Here is a 12,091-nt window from a genome sequence, read left to right as displayed (position 1 = left end):
TATTACTTGCAGAATCAACTGCATTATCCATCACATAAAAAAACCTCTACCCGACATGTGCATGCATTAAACCAAACATAAAAGAAGAAAACGCAAACCAGAAATCTGCCACGCCCCACCCTGCACTCCCAGGACGACATCACTCTCTGCTGCCTCACACGTAAAAGTGCACGCACACTTTCCTGCAAAGCCGAGCTTTTAATGCACATCTCCATTTGAGATGTAAAGCATGTGAACAAGATAAAAGTGATCTGCCAGCAGTATGAACCCGACTCTGGAATTTTCATCGACGTTTAAACAACATATTTTTTGAAAGGAATTTGTGCATTTATTTCATTCCTGGACTGGTGCCACTAATTCCAACACATCTGCAGTAAACCTTACCCTCTAATCTCATCAGAGGACCTTTTTACTGGCACATTAACAGCATCAGGGGACATCCATAACAGCACCGTTTCTCCTGTTATGCATTAACCATGTAAACACAGAGTAAAAGCCTTTTCATTAAAATCAATGATGCATATTTATGATATCAGGACAATGGTGTTATGGGAGTAAGCTTTTATGACAAGACAGGGAAGGAATTGACAAAACAATACCCGGGAATATGCTTTAAAATGTATAACAGTGATTTGGTAAAGTTTGAACTGCGTAACTATTCATTGCTCTCAAATTATATTGGTTTAAATGAACATGAACATGTTTATTGAGAGTTGTGCGTGCTCCTTCTGCTCCATCTCCACTGGGTGAAGCCACACCCTGCTGCCTCCTGACACACATAAGATGGAGAGAGGGGGAATAAAAAGGAGAGAAAAGAGAGTGCGTGAGGAGAGAGAGGGGGGCACATGTATAGAGAGAGGGGGAAGAGAGAATAAAGAGAGTTAGTGAGAGAGAGAGTGAGAGAGAGAGAGAGAGGGTATGCGTGGTGTTGGGGAGTCCTCCAGCTTCCTCACACAAAGAGAGCGACTGAGTGAAGTCATCAGTGAGGTGTGAAAGGAAGATTCGACTGAACATGCATCCCTCCTCAGCTCGCTCTTTCGTTTGATCACAATTGCATTTGAGCAGCTTCACATTTACTGAATAAAAGACAACACATGGAATACAAACTAAGATGTTCATAAGGAAAATGAAAAAGTTAAAGAGGTGGATTTTGAGATGAGAAAGACGACGTTGAAAAAAGGAAGAAAGAAAGAAAGAACGGCATGTTTCTTTGCCCTTGGCCTTGACAAAGTAAAGGTTGCATGATGGATGCTGTATGACATTGAAGCAGCAGAGGGAGAATCCTAAAGTAATGCTGTGATTCAGTAGATATTTTATTTCATTATCAGGGAAAAGATATTCACATTTAGTTACTTAAGATACTCACCCCTACATGGCTTCACAAATTATAAAAAAGGAAATTAAAGAGATTTGTAAAATGATGGCATTTTGTTGCCAAAGCATTATTATAATAATTAAAGGGTCCAGGTCGTACTTACTGATATTTTACCAGCTTAATTGCAAAAGTTAAGCTAAAGCTTTCAAGCTACAGCATCACATAGAAAATAAAATGAGATTAGATACAATTTAATTCATCTTGAAGGAAATTCTTGTGCCAGGTTGCTCCAACATTAAATTTCGAGAACAATAACACAAAGAACAGTCAAATATAAGAGAAATACAGAATACATTAAAGTAAAACGTAAATGTCTAAAAGGTTACAAAGTAAGATAGGACAGTCAGACACAGGCCAAAGCTCTGTTAATGTAAGCTCCAGGTTGTGATCACACTGATAGATTTACATGATCAATAATACATGAACAATAGTGATGTGAAGGAACATTGCTCATGCTAATGAATTTTATATAGAGAAGCAATATTGCACATGATAGAATACTGTATCTTCATATTTAAACAGTAATGTTGCACATGAAATGGAAAATATGATTATACATAATATGGATGTTATCATTGCACATGCTCAACACACAATGATGTTGTACTTGATATGAGGCAAGGCACAACAACATTTGACTCGATTAAAAAGATTACGTACAGTGAAATGACTTGATTTCAAAATGTCCCTTTTTCTAATCAATACACATTTCAATTGTCCTGCACAAGCTGAGTGCTTCATGTAATGCCTCAGGTTTATTTTAAATCAGTGTCAGCACGAGTAAGTTGCTGTGACACAAACTTGCAAAGCAGCAACACTTTTTTTCTGGGTTTAAGTGTTGCATTTAAAAAAAAAAAAAAATACTTTAACAGGATTAAAGCACCACACTTCTCCCTTTAAGCTGCCGGTGCTGCACATCACAATCATTGGGTGCCACACAGGGGTGCTTTGTAAATTACTCCATGAAGGGGAGACTTATAGATCTCTAATCAATAACCTTTAGCCTGACACATGTGTTTCAGCCCTGATCATTTGCATAACGACTGGGTAAGAGGGAATGCAAACACAACATGATCTACAGCATGTCATCCATTTACAGTGATGTTGCTGATCTAGTGTTAAAGCACAAACGAGGACACCTAAAGGAGGCATGCATCCACGCTCCCTAATTAGCTGCGTGAAAATGGGCCTGCGTGGATGACCACGCCCTGAGCTGCTGATGTTCACATGTGTGTCTACTACATCCTCCCACCCAACAATCAACCAACCCCACCCCCACGCAGCAGTGCCCCTGCAATGTTATACAACACCCTGCAGCTTCTGCAATGACCTGTCTTTTGTCTCACTTCTTATGACAGACCTGAGCCTTCACGTTATACTCACTGCTGCATTTTTACTGTTGTGTCATCCTGGGTGGATGATAGAGGAGGGAGGAGCCTGTACAAGTGCCTTTCTTGAGGAACACATTTTATGTCACAGTCTGACACTTTTCAAGTTGGCTCAAAAAGGACAGAGGTTTTAAAGTGCTGGCTCACAATGCGTACTAAAATAACAATCAACCAAGAGAGTTCTTGAGCCTTGAATTTTTAAACTTATGATAAAACACAGCCCCTTGCAATGTTTGAAAAAAAACCCCCAACACAAATTCATTTTAAAGTTCAGATTTTGTCCTGACAGTCTCGAGAAATGAAAACAGATGCAGTGTAGACCCAAAACCTGCACGCTCAGCAGAACATGAGTGTGTCTCAGAGTGAGTGTTCAGAGATAGGGAACAGTGTGTTATATTTTAAATAGGCAGAAATCCAACCTCAGCCAAATGTTAAGTGCACAATTTTGCTGATACATGTATGTACTTTATGTCTCCTGTATGTGTGTCCTTTCTAGGTCAATTTGTATTTAAATATTTGTGTGCTGCATCTACCTGCTTAAGGATTTATCAAGATCACAATGATGTTTAGTAAACCTTGTAAAATTATTCTACTTGTTACATTCCATCTTGAATATAGAGTTATAAAGCCTTAATTTGAGTTTATCAATTATTTTAAGTTTTTTGTTGAGCTTCTTTGAAGTTTTACTTTTATGCTTTTGACAGATTTGTGGGAAAAAGAGGACATATGAGGGGGTCCACCACGAGTCCTGGGAACCTATGATGACATAAAAATGATAAATTGAAATAATACTTTTCTGCAGCTCTATCTTGAACATTTTATTTTGGCTATACATTATTGAAGGAGATCAAAATGATGGGACTATACCTGGCTGGGGTTGTGTGGGACCAAAGTGCCACCACCTGGCAGAGAAGGGTACACATGTACATGAAATAAATACGCTATCCACATTGAAGTACAAGTACAAAAGCACCTTACATGTTCTGAAACAAACCCAAATATTGTAAACAAAGAAGCTTATTACTGCTCACCTGGGGTGTTAATAAGAAACCTATAGAATACAAATAACAAGTGCAATAGTTTATGTTAATTATAAGAAGACTTAGACTAAACTTTATTGATCCTTTGGGATGACTCCCTCAGGAAATTTAGGGAAAACACTATCTGAAGACTAATAGAGTAGATTACAACGTGTTGGGCATTTTATAATAAGTTATAAATGTAGATTTTGTCTTAATAACCATCGATCAAAACAAGAGGCGGGACTTCATCCAACAACATGACGCTGCGAGAATAACAACCAATCAGAGGACCGGATCCTGCACCGTTGGCGTTTTCCGGTTTTAAACCTTGCACATGCGCATTTCATTTTTAAAATGGCGGCCGTGCAGGGTGGTCTGGTCGACGCTGTTGAGGAAAAAGAAATAAAAACAGAACCATCGAACGAAAGCGGAGGAAATAATAATGCAAGCGAAGGCAGACTGCTCTCCCCGTCCCCGGGCTCCACTTCTTCGGCGGGAAGCGCAAAAAGTGCGGTGGGAGCCCCGGAGGACCAGTCTACGCTGCTTGCCGTCCTGCAGTTCCTCAAAAAGAACAAACTCACCGAGTCCGTAGACATTTTACGCCGTGAAGCGGGATTACCGGAGGATGCACTCGATTCAAAAGGTACCGATGGCTCCGGGGCAGGCTCCGGTGCTGCAGCGGACAGTGCGGAAACAGGCGGAGATGCGAGCTCTTTACTCAGTCGAGTGACCGGTTCATCCTCCGCGGGAGCTCCGGTGCCGACCAAAGGTACGAAACCGGGCTGCTGGACTCTCCGTGTGTCAAACTCTGAATGCTATATTTCACGTGGATCCACCAGAATCCGTCACCTATTATACAATGGGCTCTGTTTATACAAACTGAAAACCACAAACTGTAGACTAATATCTTGATCCTATTCAAATAAGTTTCATGGGGTTTATATGCTGTGGCGGGATGTATTGATTATTTCCGTTTCATAAACTTTTTTAACTTTTAGGGATGCCAAATAACATGTTTGAAGCTAAAACGACCCGGCACAACATTAGTTAATGTTCCTGTTATTGCTCATTTAAGATGCAAAACAGACTTATGACAAATTCAATCAAGTTATCAGCTTTTTGCGTCGATAAATAATGTTTCTTGTCAATGATTTTTTAGTGTGGATGATGTGCTCATCCGTTCTATCCTTTATAATATTCACAGCAGAGTAAACATAAATCAGACCACATTTACATTTCACAACCAAAAGTCAGAGAATTAGTATTCTTACCTTTCATCCTCCTGGAGGAACTTTTAATGTGTTCATGTCGGTAACCTGTAAACCTCTGATCTCGTCCTATATCTGTGTACATGTTGTTTTTTTCACCAACAATATTATCCCACTATCTTTTAACAGTCATAGGCATCGCTACCATTTTTGTTCAGTAGGAGGTGTAGAGAACACACTCTTCATCATTTTGTCCTGTTCCTGCCTTAAAATCACTTTATTGAAATGGTCACTGATGTTGTGATCTGCTGTCATATAGAGACAAACATCATAACCACATAGAAGCTCCTCAAAGGGGCGTTAATGGCAACATTTGATAAATGAGGGTAAAGAGTTAATTTACAACTCAAATGTTTCATATAAAAATGACATTTGTAAAAGGGCCAAATGGTCTTTACTGATGACATGCACATCTCACCTGAACATCATCTTTTATGAACAGCTCCTGGGGAGGATCAGCCAGATGTCAACGTGGTGCTGTCGGCGTACAGCCAGCAGGGAGACCCGGCTCTGTATGGAGTTTACTACAACGGCCTGAAGAGGTTCATAGAATCTGTTTTGGACTGTCATCGAGCAGAGCTGTCTCAGTTATTCTACCCGCTGTTTGTGCACATGTATCTGGAGCTGGTGTACAACAATCACGAAACTGAGGCCAAGGTGTTCTTTGAAAAGTACGTTTGCTTCACTTACCGTATGTCCCTCCAGCTTTTTTTTCTTTTTTTTAAGCCTGATTTAATACTTAACATTTCAGTAACCGTGTTTCTTTTTTCTTCATTTCAGGTTCAGCGGGGATCAGGAGTGCTACTATGAAGACGACTTGCGTGTTTTGTCAAGTCTGACAAAAAAGGAGCACATGAGAGGCAATGAGACCCTGCTGGACTTCCGCACCAGCAAGTTTGTTCTCCGTATCTCCCGCGACTCTTACCAGCTGCTCAAGAGGCACCTGCAGGAGCGTCAGAACAACCAGATCTGGAACATCATCCAGGAGCACCTCTACATCGACATCTTTGACGGCATGCCGCGCAGTAAGAGCCAGATCGACGCCATGTCGGGCAGCTTGGCTGGAGAGGCGAAGCGGGAGGCGAACAAGGCTAAGGTCGGATTATTACACAGACACTCTGCACACGATGTGCGTTCAGTGTTTCTCCTACTCATGTCATGTTTTTTGTGTATCTCCTGTTGATCAGGTTTACTATGGACTGCTGAAGGAGCCAGAAATAGAGCTGCCCCTTGATGATGAGGATGAGGAGGCAGAGAATGAGGAGGGTAAACCCAAGAAGAAGAAACCCAAGAAGGACAGCATGGGCTCCAAGAGCAAGAAGCAGGACCCTAATGCACCTTCACAGACCAGGTAGTTAGTGTGATACTCTGTCAGTCACTTTGTGTCATTCAACTGATGAAGGATGGGGTTGAAGGAAATCCACCGCTGTAGCTCTGTAGAGTTCATTTCAGTTCACAGCTTTATCTCGGGTCCATCGTTGGTCTTAAAAAGAAGTTTCTGGATAAGATTGAATTGCCAGTCAATGGGTATTAAACGACCGACCGACTAACACACACAGAGGTAGTTCCGGCGTAACAGTCAAAGACCCCCTCTCTGGATTATGATCTGATTCTGGGTCCAGCTAAAAGACCTCCGATGACCTGAGGCGTCGGGTCGGGTTGTAGTATAGGATTTTCATATTTTTACTCATTTACGTGCAAGCCGTGTGTGACAGCGCAGTCAGTAACATGTGACATTGTCCCTCATCATTCAGGATACCTCTTCCAGAGTTAAAGGATTCAGACAAGCTGGACAAGATCATGTACATGAAGGAGGCGACCAAAAGGATCCGCCTGGCACCAGATAACCTCCCCTCCATCTGCTTCTACTCTTTCCTTAACGCTTACCAGGTAAACCGCTCAGAAGAACCACAGGAACTGATCCTACACGTTCGGGCCAGTCGTAGGAAGTGGGCAGTTGGGTTTTTAATCTGGGGTGTAATCTTTACCTTTTGCTCTGCAGGGTTTGACTGCAGTGGATGTCACAGACGACTCCAGCCTGATCGCCGGAGGCTTCGCTGACTCTACAGTACGAGTGTGGAGTGTCACGCCGAAAAAGCTCCGCAAGGTCAAGTCAGCAGCAGGTACTGCGTACGCCGGTCGCTGAGGAATGACTGACTGATGACATCACTGCTGCTCAGTTTTTTTTCTCTAATGTGAATCTGCATTTCCATCCTCTCCATGAAGACTTGAATCTGATCGACAAAGAGTCGGACGATGTGCTGGAGAGGATCATGGACGAGAAGACGGCCAGCGAGTCAAAGATCCTCTACGGACACAGCGGCCCGGTGTACGGCATCAGCTTCAGCCCAGACAGGTAGAAGTCATTTCACCACGATAGGCGAAAAGATCAAGAAAGTGGCAATTAAAAAAAAAAAAAAAAATAGCAGGATGCTGTTTTTATCTCTTAAAAAGCCGCATGTAGTTACTTCTGACCTTTTTCATTTCAGGAATTATTTGTTGTCAAGTTCTGAAGATGGTACAATCAGGCTGTGGAGTCTGCAAACATTCACTTGTCTGGTGGGCTACAAAGGCCACAACTACCCGGTGTGGGACACCCACTTTTCCCCTCATGGGTACTACTTTGTGTCTGGGGGACATGACCGAGTTGCCCGGTAAGTACCTGTATAACTTACCACTGACATGTCATATTGTTATATAGAGGTATAGACGTCCCTCATTGGTCCATGATGTGCTTTCTTCCACAGCCTGTGGGCAACAGATCACTACCAGCCCCTGCGGATGTTTTCAGGTCACCTAGCAGATATCACTTGCACTCGCTTCCACCCGAACTCCAATTATGTTGCCACAGGATCTTCTGATCGAACCATCCGGCTCTGGGACGTCCTGAGCGGAAACTGCGTTCGCATCTTTACCGGCCACAAGGTGAGCTATGTCATCAAAGCCCCGCCCCTTCACTTTATTTTGACATTTATGAGGCGTTTTTATCAGTTATTACTATTAGCTAGCTGACACAATGAAAAGATGAATCCTCTAGTCCTTCTCCACTCCGGTGTGGGAACTTTTATTTTGTCCCCCATAAAGCTTAATACGTGTTAGATTCCCAGATTTGAGTTGCAGTGAAGTTAGCTGGATTTGCTAATCTAGAGCAGTGATTGTCAAAGTGGGGTCCGGAATAATTTGCGACCTCTTGCACCAATAAAATCAGAAATTTAGTCCAAAACTCCCACCCACTTTAGTTTTGTGCTGACGGATCAACTCTGATGTCTGTCACTTTATTGTGCGCAATAATTTAAAACAAAAACCTCAAAATTACGAACACCTTGGAGCAAACGTTTATCAAATTGTTTACTCTGGAAAGTATAAATGTAGCCTATATCTATCAGTACTACATAGTCCATGAATGCATTGTATTAATAGTTATGCTTATCAACAAATAATCAAATAATGAGAGGCTCCTTTGTCTCACCTGAAAGGGGTCCATGGTTTAAAAAACTTTGAGAACAGTTGTAACCCTTTCTCCCAGGGTCCAATCCATGCGCTGGCTTTCTCTCCCAACGGGAAGTACCTGGCTTCAGGAGCGACTGATGGCAGAGTTCTTCTGTGGGACATCGGTCATGGACTTATGATTGGGGAGCTGAAAGGCCACACCGACACAATCTACTCCCTCAAATTCAGCAGAGACGGCGAGATCCTTGCCTCAGGTGGGTGAACCTTCAACATTTTATCATTTAACACCAGTTCAATGTTGACTTTAAACAACCTAGTTTGGATTTGAAGTGGTGCAACTAAACGAGCATTGTGTCGTGTTGTGTTTCTCAAGGCTCAATGGACAACACCGTCCGTCTGTGGAATTCGATGAAAGCTTACGATGATTTAGAAACGGACGATTTCACAGCAACTACAGGACATGTCCATCTACAAGACAACTCCCAGGAGCTTCTGCTTGGAACCTACATGACCAAATCCACACCCGTCATTCACCTTCATTTCACCCGCAGGAACCTGCTGCTAGCCGCTGGGGCCTACAATCCATGAGGCATGGTTGAATAATTCAAGAATAACATAGTTCAAAGGCAAACTTCTGTTCCTTGACTTCCACAAGAGAAAGCCAATTGTCAGTGCAGTGGGAACAGAATTAAACTCAACAACAAATCACCTCTGGTGCTTATCTAACTGTGAATGAAGAGACGAGTTAGGTTAGCCAACTCCTTTTTTCGGGCCCGGATGCGGGCACAGAATCAAGCGACTCACTGCAGATATTCCTTGGACAAAGAGAAGTGCCATGTTGACTGAGAACGGTTTTTAAAAATCACTGCCATGAGTGCAGCTGTGTTCAACACGTTGCTGACATTTGGACTTTGACTGTATCATAGTATTTTATACCGGTGGACACTGTAAATAAAACAAGTGTTTTCTATGTTTTGGGCATAAATGTTCTTTATTGTTTACATAGGGAAACCAAACAGTCATTTTATCACAAGCATGTCCAGCTGCTGTCACCTCCTCCAGCTGTTAGAAACGGGTTCAGTGATACCTGTGAGGAGACGGTAAGGGTTTGAGTTCTTTATTGGTGTGAAACCTTTAGTACAGTGGAAATAAAAACTACCGTAAATTCCGTACTATTGAGCGCACCTGGATATAAGCCGCACCGGCTAAAAATAAGTAAATAAATGTATTTGAACATATATAAGCCGCACTTGATTATAAGCCGCAGGTGTCCACGCTATAACAAGAGCTATTTACACAGACGTAGGCTACCGGTAACATCCGCAAATACTGTAGCGTCCGTACGGACGTTAAAGGACGACGAGAGCGTTCAAATAATAACTTAATAACCCGATCACTGTCGGCCGTGACCACACCGTTTACAGCAGAGAGCAACACATAACTTGCCGTAACAATCCAACTCTCTCCCCCAGCGTTCTCTCATACAGCCACTCAACACGTTCTCGCTGGTGCATTCACTGACTCTCCACATAATCGGAATTATGAACACATTATCAACTACTGACTTTACAACATGAACCGTTACAATACGAAGCCTAGCCGACGGTGTCTGTAACACGACTGATGAAAAAGATGACCGTAATATATTTCACAAGAAAAAGTCCATCCATTCACTGCCTCAGAATGACTTCATTACTCACTTCCTCAGTCTCTGTTGTCGCTGTCAGTGTCATCTTAACGTGCAGCAGCTCTGTTAGCTTCTTTGACAGCCAGGTCAATCGCCTTTAACTTGAAAGCTGCATCATATGTATTTCTCCGTGTGTTTTCCATCATGAGGGTGCGTGCATGAAGCGCAAAATGACTGATATTAAGATCCGACGTGACGAAGTCAAATGTTTTTGCGGCAGAAGCTCATTGTCCCCCATAAAAAATCCATGCATTAGCCGCACCGGAGTAGAAGCCGCAGTGCTCGAAGTGTGAGAAAAAAGTAGCGGCTTATAGTCCGGAATTTACGGTAATAGGATGGAGAGACTTACATGATCACTTCTCTGTGACGGCTGCCTGTTTCTTAGGCTTCAATTTGAAGAAAAGGCCGATGGCTAGTAAGCTGGCATATGTGGCCAAAACACACTGAAGGGAGAAAGCAACAGGAGAAGTTAAAGGAGGCCTGAAGAACGTCGGCTGATCTTTACAGTTGAACATGCAGTCTATTCACATCAATGACTCACATTCCTCCTTCCTGTGATTGTGTATGCGTTGAAGTACTTGGCGAGCCCAGTGAACTGGTGCTGGCTTCCTGCGTCGTGTCCTCCCATGATGATTGTTTATGGTCCTACCACATGGAGAAACATGTTAGACATTAATGATTTAGCGTTTGAGAAATGTCAATTCTGACCTTGGGAACAACATGCGATACTTGTAAGGACTACTACTTCAACAGGGAGTTCACTGAATCACTGTTTGTGATTGGACGGTAGAGGATACATAGACTTTGGTTTACTTGGAAGTTTTCACTGCAGGTCACTCCCTGATGGTAGAGGTCACTGTTGACCATCTTAAGTAACTAAACCCATTCATATACGGGAGCAATGCAGAGTTAAGTGTCTTGCCAGAGGACACAGATATTTCTGCAGGAGCTGGGATCGAACCCTCGACCTTTTAGAGACTACAACTCTACCCACTGATCCACAGCCGCCCCCCTTTCGTTTTCAACAGGTAGAGAGAGTAGAGCTGTTATGGTCTGCGGTCTTACAAATATCCACCCTGACTCTCACACATCGATCATCTTCTGTGCTTGAAAAATAAAGGTCCAGGTCGAATTTTTATCTGCTGTCTTCCTCCACTGCACCTTTCACATCTTTATTTTGGGACACATAAAGGGGTCTACTGTACACACTGACAATGATAAATCCCTGTATCTTTCAGCTTAAAGAAGAACACATTATAGACATTAAAACAGTCATACAGCATACAGACAGCCATTCACATTACTCAGTAATACAGAAGCGTCTTTACATGGTTTGAGTATTAAAACAATACATGAAACATCAGCTGCTGAGGCTGTGAACTAGAAAATGAGCGTACTAGAGTTTGTGTTTAAGGACGCACACTCAGTGATTAGCTTTACATGCTATCATTACACTTTAGTTATATAACTCAAAAGCACAGCTAATCATGCAGTGATCAAGCAAGACGGATTTTAATAGATAAATAAATGCACTGACGATGTGGTGGAGAGAAACATGTACTTTTATCATACAGACTGACTTTCACCGGAGAGCTTCTTAAGTCAATGTTAGCATGCTGCATTAGCAAGTCAACTACATTATCTTTAACACCATAAAACACACACTGCATGATCCCAGAGATCTTTTAAACATCATAAGGTTGGTGTTTCCGGACTTTTTAAAACCCAAAGTGAAGATATTTCTAATTTCATATCTTACCTTTAGCACACGACCCCTACGGAAACAGAATGAGACAGGTGTCCTTCAGCAGAGGCCGCGACTCTAAATTCGGCAGGAAGTCCCGCCCACTCTGACAAATCCAAACCTGTATTCTTATTTGTTCAAATGTATGTCACTCAAA

General features: G+C 42.4%; 2 protein-coding genes and 1 long non-coding RNA gene across 3 annotated transcripts; 1 reads left to right on the top strand and 2 right to left on the bottom strand.

The window, feature by feature from the left end:
• Positions 1 to 2,669: 2,669 nt before the first annotated feature.
• LOC306819580 lies at positions 2,670 to 3,862 on the bottom strand. Its single transcript, XR_013778577.1, has 3 exons — positions 3,795 to 3,862; positions 3,631 to 3,665; positions 2,670 to 3,519 (listed from the first exon to the last, which is right to left on the bottom strand). It is a non-coding gene; the product is annotated as an uncharacterized lncRNA (long non-coding RNA).
• A 142-nt stretch (positions 3,863 to 4,004) lies between these two features.
• Positions 4,005 to 9,477, top strand: taf5 (TAF5 RNA polymerase II, TATA box binding protein (TBP)-associated factor). Its single transcript, XM_079336935.1, has 11 exons — positions 4,005 to 4,554; positions 5,496 to 5,724; positions 5,834 to 6,149; positions 6,241 to 6,404; positions 6,808 to 6,943; positions 7,056 to 7,176; positions 7,280 to 7,409; positions 7,543 to 7,707; positions 7,801 to 7,978; positions 8,580 to 8,757; positions 8,877 to 9,477. The coding sequence occupies exons 1-11, from the start codon at positions 4,140 to 4,142 to the stop codon at positions 9,089 to 9,091; spliced, it is 2,247 nt and encodes a 748-aa protein (XP_079193061.1). The 5' UTR covers positions 4,005 to 4,139; the 3' UTR covers positions 9,092 to 9,477.
• On the bottom strand, positions 9,467 to 12,048 carry atp5md (ATP synthase membrane subunit k). Its single transcript, XM_079336951.1, has 4 exons — positions 11,950 to 12,048; positions 10,732 to 10,835; positions 10,540 to 10,633; positions 9,467 to 9,590 (listed from the first exon to the last, which is right to left on the bottom strand). The coding sequence occupies exons 2-3, from the start codon at positions 10,816 to 10,818 to the stop codon at positions 10,544 to 10,546; spliced, it is 177 nt and encodes a 58-aa protein (XP_079193077.1). The 5' UTR covers positions 10,819 to 10,835; positions 11,950 to 12,048; the 3' UTR covers positions 9,467 to 9,590; positions 10,540 to 10,543.
• Positions 12,049 to 12,091: the final 43 nt, after the last annotated feature.

The sequence above is a fragment of the Symphodus melops genome, assembly GCF_947650265.1.
Source record: "Symphodus melops genome assembly, chromosome: 2".
NCBI classification, from domain to species: Eukaryota; Metazoa; Chordata; class Actinopteri; order Labriformes; family Labridae; genus Symphodus; species Symphodus melops.
The sequence above is the reverse complement of the archived record's forward strand: the minus strand, read 5'-3'. Positions and strand labels throughout refer to the sequence as shown.